General features: G+C 52.6%; 1 protein-coding gene across 5 annotated transcripts in view; it reads right to left on the reverse strand.

The window, feature by feature from the left end:
- The window catches only part of ODF2 (outer dense fiber of sperm tails 2), a 40,682-nt gene extending 35,345 nt beyond the window's left edge, over window positions 1-5,337 (reverse strand). Inside the window, exons 1-4 of one of the 5 annotated variants that reach the window (XM_012639722.1) lie at window positions 5,174-5,312; window positions 2,300-2,390; window positions 932-1,085; window positions 532-657 (exon numbers count right to left, since the gene is read on the reverse strand). In XM_012639722.1, the coding sequence (XP_012495176.1) occupies window positions 532-657; window positions 932-1,039 (234 nt within the window). In that variant the 5' untranslated portion in view covers window positions 1,040-1,085; window positions 2,300-2,390; window positions 5,174-5,312. Of the gene's footprint in view, window positions 1-531; window positions 658-931; window positions 1,086-2,299; window positions 2,391-3,942; window positions 3,975-5,173 lie in introns of those variants that run through there. The other 4 variants (XM_012639725.1, XM_012639723.1, XM_012639726.1 and 1 more) reach the window with 4 other exon arrangements.
- Window positions 5,338-6,893: the final 1,556 nt, after the last annotated feature.

Consider the following 6,893-nt stretch of genomic DNA (forward strand, 5'->3'; position numbering starts at 1 on the left):
ACGTTGAGAGGTGGCTAAAAAAAGAGAGCATTTCTCCTGGCCACTAATACTGAAGGCAAGAGGCTGTTCCGAAAAGTAGTTTTGATGGCTTCTATGGAATACGTGTACGGTCTGTTACAGGGACTACCTCAAAAGAGGTGATGCTTTCTTGGATATGTATATTCTGGTATATATTTTTAAAATTATGCTTCAGGTACTATAACAGTTACATAGGAAAATATATGTGGTGCCCCACATGCAAAGCAGAGAGGCTAAGAGTATAGCCTCTAGAATGAGTGCTAACTCCAGCTCTGCTACCTTCTCTGAGCCTGGGTTTCCTCATCTCTACATTGGGACAGCAGGACCTATTACATAGCAGTGTTGTAATGACTCAAAAAGAGACACATACTTTCAGGGTTTAGCAAGGTGCTCAGTAAACAGGGCCTGTTAGGATGTGCCAATAGCTAAAGCTGACTCTGAATCATACCGAGCTTGAGGCCTGCTAGAATCTGACCGGTCCAAGAAGAAAAGCCTGAACAAGAATGAGCCTACCTCCCACTTGCATCCCACATGCCGGGCAGATGATTTTCCAGGGGGCATCCAAGGTACCTTGGTTTTCACCCGGACACTCCGCCGCACATTCACGGTGTCCCCTTTCATTCCTCGCTTATGAGATTTCTGTGGAAAGGGACAAACTCAGAGTCAATTTTACACCCAGCTAGCCACGGTGTCACTGTGGTGGCATCCACCTCCAACTCTGCAAGGGAGCCTGTGCGCAGGTTACTCTGCCGCTTCTGGATGACAGGCCTACCTATCTTTCAACCAGGTAACTGACCTCTGAAAGAGAGTGTTTGTGTCCCAAACCTCTGGAGTCAGAAGCGGGAGGAGGCTGGGTTGAAAGGTTATCACTCTGATCCACAGCTGTTACCTCACTCCACTGGCGTGCTCCTACCTGGCTGTTGGTCGCTGACGGTTTCGGGAATTTTTTTATGTGGACGTGGACAGGGGTGTTCTCATCCACGTGAACATGTAAGGGGGGAGTTGAAGAGCGGTCCTTCATGGTTCGCTTCTGGCAGGCAGGGGAGGACAACACAAAAATGGTTGATCTGTGAATGAGTAAACTGGGCATAAAAACAGAGCTCACAGCCTCTGGGGGCCACCAAAAGCCTAGCCACCAAGCGAGCAGGACAGCTACCAACTACTGGCATGCAGGAAGGCACCAAGGCAGGAGTATCATTCAGCAGGCTCCCGCAGAGATCCCAGCTGAAGACCACCAGGGAGACCCAGGGCCACTCATGAGAGGGGTCTGCAAGACCCACCAGTTCTACAAGAGAGTGCACACCCAGGCCCCAGGGGCCTCAAAACTAGATCTCCTTCTAAGCCTGCTGGAATGCATAGCTCCTCCTTGGGTTTAGTGTAGCACAGCTGGAAAGCAGGTGGATCCTTCCACACAGTAATCTCAGCAGGACATGCAGATTAGCATGGGAAACATACAAAATGGATAGGGTGCAGAACAAACCAGACAGCAGGCAGGTGAAAGACTGTGGAAACAGAAAGCTGGAGAAAATGCCAAGGGTGAGAAGGTTGTATAGATTCTAAAGAAAACACAGGCAGGGCAGAACCCTAGCCACATAACCCTCACCCACCACCAGGTCCCATTCATTTCCCCCCTTCTTTTTTTTTTTTGTTTTTTTGAGACAGAGTCTTACTCTGTTGCCCGGGCTAGAGTGCCATGGCATCAGCTTAGCTCACAGCAACCTCAAACTCCTGGGCTCAAGCGATCCTCCTGCCTCAGCCTCCTGAGTAGCTGGGACTACAGGCACGTGCCACCATGCCCGGCCAATTTTTTTTCTATATATATTTTTTAATTGTCCAGCTAATTTCTATTTTTAGTAGAGATGAGGTCTCACTCTTGCTCAGGCTGGTCTCGAACTCCTGAGCTCAAATGATCCACCCACCTCGGCCTCCCAGAGTGCTAGGATTACAGGCGTGAGCCACCGCGCCCGGCCGCATCCCCTCATTCTTTCAAATTTTTTTCTTCTTTTCTTTTCCTTTATTTTAGCTATGTATTTATTTGAAAATCTGTTTTAAAGATTTTAGGATTTGCCTGGAAGATAAGGTCAAGACAATCTCCTCACACTTGGCAGCCTTATCTCAGACCAAAAAAAGAAGAAATCAGCAATATGTTCATAACAGCACCTAGCAGAGCACCCGGGCCACAGTGGTGCCCGGCAGGTAAGGCAGCTCCTAGAAAAGGTGTGCAGAAGCGTTTCTGGCAGGGTCACAGACCAGAGAGGCTGCTCTGTGAGCAGTCACCTACCGTCACAGTTACACTGGGTGCGCCACAAGGTGTTCTCAAGACTTTTTTCTGCGTGAGACTCGTTACTCCGTTCTTCCCACACGATGGAAACCTGCACCCAGGCACAAGAACCAGATTATAAGCAAAACACTAGGGCTCTCTTATTTCTTAGATCTCCCAAAATTACACCCTGCATATGGTGGCTAACAAGTTCACGGCTGGGAGAACCGGCCTGGAATTCCTTGGCTCCCTTTAGACGAGAACCAGACATGCATGGTGTGCCCAGCAGGATGGAAACAGGTTGACGGGCATTCACATGCTGGCCTTTTAACCTGCCATCGCATCACACATATTGTGACCTTCACTGAAAAGCCTAGCTGTCATCCTGTCAGGTGACAGAAAGCAGGCAGCAGGTGAGGAGCAGCCAAGGTGCTAGTCTGGCCAAGGGTGGAAGTGCCCAGGACAGTGCCTGAGGCAGAGATGACCCTGGAGAAATGCTCAGTGAATGACTGACATAAAAAGATAGAGCATTAGGCTCAGGAACAAGAAGTCACTATGACTCAACCTCTCCAAATTAAGGCTCAAATATTCACCTAACAGGCTGAAAAAGTATCTATTTTCTAAAATAGCCCACTTGCTACCCTTTAAACTCCCAAGCAGCAGGTTTGGTTTAATGCCATGTGCAGTTGACCTTGCTTACACATATACTGTACAGCCCCTTCAGCAGATTTGCAAAGATAGCAAAAGTTTAATCTGCTCTAAAATCTGGCAGCAGTATATCCAAGAATTCCAGGATGGGGAGGGACTGGAATAATCATTTGATCCATCCCCTTTGCCTCCTGACAGCCCCAAATTATCACTATGCCCTCCCCACAAATGCTTGGGGAGGTAAAAATACATGAGCACTTTAGTATGTATTTTGCTATTTGTATATCACACCTTGATTTATAAAAAAAAAGGGAGGAGGGGACGGGTATTTGTATACACAAGGAGTGCAATGCGCACTACCCGAAGGATGGACATATTTGAAACATGGACTTGGGGGGGGAACCAAGGGCAACACACATAACCTAAACATCTGTACCCCATAATATGCTGAAATTAAAAAAAAAAAAAGTCTAACAAAAAAAAAAAAAAGAAAAAATATATATTTATTGAGCCCTGCCAGTCATTTGGCCAAGAAATACAGAAAATGAGAAGACAGGTTTTTTTTCCCCTTCTAATTTAGAACACTGTTGTTCACTTAAAGCCAATAGCTTTGGCAAATCTCTTCCTCAGCGTGCTTCCTGTCAAACTGCCTGGATTCCATCAACACCTCCTAACTGCCACATTCACCTCCTACATGACCGTGATTTATTTACACAGGCCTCCTTTCAGAAAGGCTCTGAACCTAGTACTCCACTGAAGACAACGACGGTGACCCTGTTTGCTAGTAAGAAGCTGGGGCACCTGGACAGGGAAGGGGCGAAGGAAGCAAAGATGGGATATTGTGTGTGATTTCTTTTCTCCTTCCCTATAAAAATGATTTTAAAATGTTTTAGTCCACACTTTCAATACACAAAACAAGGAAGCTGAAAAGAAAAGCCTCCAGCGAGCCTGGTCTGGGGACCCCTGACCACCTTTCCCTGCCCTATAGCGCAGGCGCCCCCCCACGTCGGCAGTACCTGGGGGAGCCGCCCGAGGATGAGGCAGACATGGCTAGGCATCAAAGCCACAAAGGTGGGCAATTGGGTCAGCAGGCTCTGCTCAAGGGGACCCAGAGGGGCTTGTCAATGAGAATCTCAGGGGCCCGTCATCAAACGTCCTCTCTGAGGGGAGGAGGGTGGAAGCTTTGGGGGTGGCAGTTGGTTGAAAACTTGGGAGGCGCTCCTCTACTGTCCAAGTCGCACAGCAACTGTCCTGCCAAAGTGGGGTGAGATAGGAGAGGCTGAGCGACCTGCGGGTGGGGGGCTCGGGAGGAGCTCCCCTCCCCGGGGAGTGCAACTACAAACAAAGGAAGGGACTTCCATGCCTGGGCCCCACCCGGGAAGGAGGGTGGGTGGCTACCAGGGGAAAACCTGAGGTGCTGGCTGGGGTGCGCAGAGAACCGCTAGGCCCCAAGTGGGCCCCAAGGGGCCGGAACCCGTGCAAGGAGCTGGAGGGATATTCCGGACGGGGCCAGGGCAACTGTCTCCTAGGAGAAGGGGCGTTCCCGGCAGAATAGGTACCGGAGAGGACCAATAGTATTTGAAGGAGGGAGGAGCAGAGACTACAAGGTGAAAAGGACCCTCAGCCGCGAGCCGGGTACCCCCGACTGCAGGGGGAAACCCTCCCCAGCGCAGCAGGGGCTAGCTGGGGCTGAACATCTGAGTTAGGGAGGGTCAGACACCAGGCTGTGCGGGAAGCGGGCAGGACCCAGGTGAGGTCCCAGGCGGCCTGGAGGCGGTGCCCGCGGGAAAGCGCTGCCTGCGAGGACGAGAGAATAACTGCTGTGCGGAGACCGCGGGGAGGAAGAGGCGGACCAGACTATGCCCGCCGGCGGGCAGGAGGACGAAGGGCCAGCCTCCGTCGGTGGAGAGAAGGGACCGCCACCCACCAGCAAGCAGGAGGGGACCAGTTTCTGCCCATAGAGAGAAGGACGAAGCCCTGTCTGAGGGCGGCAGAGGAGGGGGCAGAGCCCTGCCGGTGGCCAGGAGAGGAGGGAGGCGGCCGGCCCGCCCGTTAGCGGGAGGAGGAGAAGCCCCGCGCCGGCGGGCGGGGCGGGGGCCAGATTCTGACAGGAGAAGGGACGAGCTAGCGCGCCAGGGGGCTGAAGGCGGGCGCCACCCGGACGAACCCGGCTGGGCCGACCGCTCCAGGGGTGCAGGAGCGGGGCGATCTCGCCCGCGGGGACCGGGCCCAGCGGCAGCCTCTCACCAGGAGCGACAAGGCTGCGACCAGAAACGTCTCCTTATGAAGTCGTTGAAGTCGGAGGCCAGGGTCGTGCCATGGAGACGCCGGGGCGGATGCAGTCCAGCTCCGGCGGCGGCTCCTCCCCGCTTCCGCCTCCTTTTCCGACACCCAGTCGGCAGCTCGCCCATTGGCCAGTTCAAACCCCCCCGTGAGCCGCTCGGGTTTCGCCATTTAGGCCCAGCCCCTGGCGTCACAGAGATGCCCCGCCCCGCAAGGAGCCCCGCCCACTTCCGGGCCACGCGGCCTGTAGCCATGGAGGCGCGACGCCTCCAGCCGGCCTTGCCGGGACTTGCCCCGCCGTTTAAGGAGAGGCTTGCCGGTGCGCCATTTTTTCCGCTCACTCCCATACCTCACAGGAGCACTGTCGCTCTGTCGCACTCCCTTTGAGCCATACTGGGACACTAGGCCCAGAGAGGGCTCACAGAGGCTGGAGCTGTGCACAGCTCCTGGAAATCCAGCCCTGTCCCTAGTCCACTGTCAGTGCAGCGACTCTTTCCCCTTCCCACATCTCCTCTTTGTCCAAGAGGAGGAAGCGTTGTCATTCCTCTTGCTCCCCGGCCCCCGCCCTCCTGTACACCGTATGCCGCGCAGTGTACAGACCTACTCTGATGAGGTTCTGGCTGGGCCGCCATCTTCTCAAATACGCTTCCCTGTCAACCAATCCTGGGGGCTGTCACGTGACTCACGGTGCCGCCCTGGATTCTGGGAGACTTTGCCAACCTCTGGGCCAACCAGGCCTCAGTTCCTTGACCTCCTTATCTCCAGTGACCTCCCCCAGACCCTCAGCTGTGCACCTGGGGGGTCACCAACTGTTCCATCTGAACTCTTACAGCCCAGCTCTCTCCTTCCCAAGCAGAACCTGTTTTTCTGCCTTCATTCTCACAGTCCAATGCATTCCATATTTGTTCTTCAGTGTTAGGGAGTCCTCTGCTCCCTTGATCCATTCACCCTGAAAATGAATTGATGAATCCCCAATCCCTATCGTAACCCAACCATCTGAGGCTCTGCAAAGATCAAATTCACAAATCATTGCCTCCACCCTCAGCTGAGCCCCGGACACTGTCCAGGAATTGTTCTATTTGTACCTAGACCCTCCCAACAGCAGCTTTTCCAAACCTTTGTCCCTTCCCCATTCTATACTTCCAATTCTCCTTTTTCATAGAGAAAAATAAAGCCATCAAGTGGAATTCCTTCAACCTTCTCCCCACCTCCTCTCATCTTTAACATCCTTCACCCTTAAGTCTCCCTTCCAGAGTAGAGACGTGTCTCTTGCTGCCTAAGATAAACTTCCTGCTTCAAGGCCTAGGTCAAACATCCCTGTCACATATCCTTGTTACACCCAAGACAGAATTGTTGATTATTTCTCAGTGATCCTACATTCACTGAACGAATATTTATTAAGTCTCTACTATGTACCTAACCCAGTTTGAGGTGCGCTAAGACCAACATATTTGGCCGGGTGCGGTGGCTCACGCCTGTAATCCTAGCACTCTGGGAGGCCGAGGCGGGTGGATTGTTCGAGCTCAGGAGTTCAAGACCAGCCTGAGCAACAGCAAGACCCCGTCTCTACTAAAAATAGAAAGAAATTATCTGGACAACTAAAAATATATTTAGAAAAAATTAGCCAGGCATGGTGGCGCATGCCTGTAGTCCCAGCTACTCGGGAGGCTGAGGCAGGAGGATC

Source organism: Propithecus coquereli, unplaced genomic scaffold, assembly GCF_000956105.1.
Source record: "Propithecus coquereli isolate 6110/MARCELLA unplaced genomic scaffold, Pcoq_1.0 Scaffold142, whole genome shotgun sequence".
NCBI classification, from domain to species: Eukaryota; Metazoa; Chordata; class Mammalia; order Primates; family Indriidae; genus Propithecus; species Propithecus coquereli.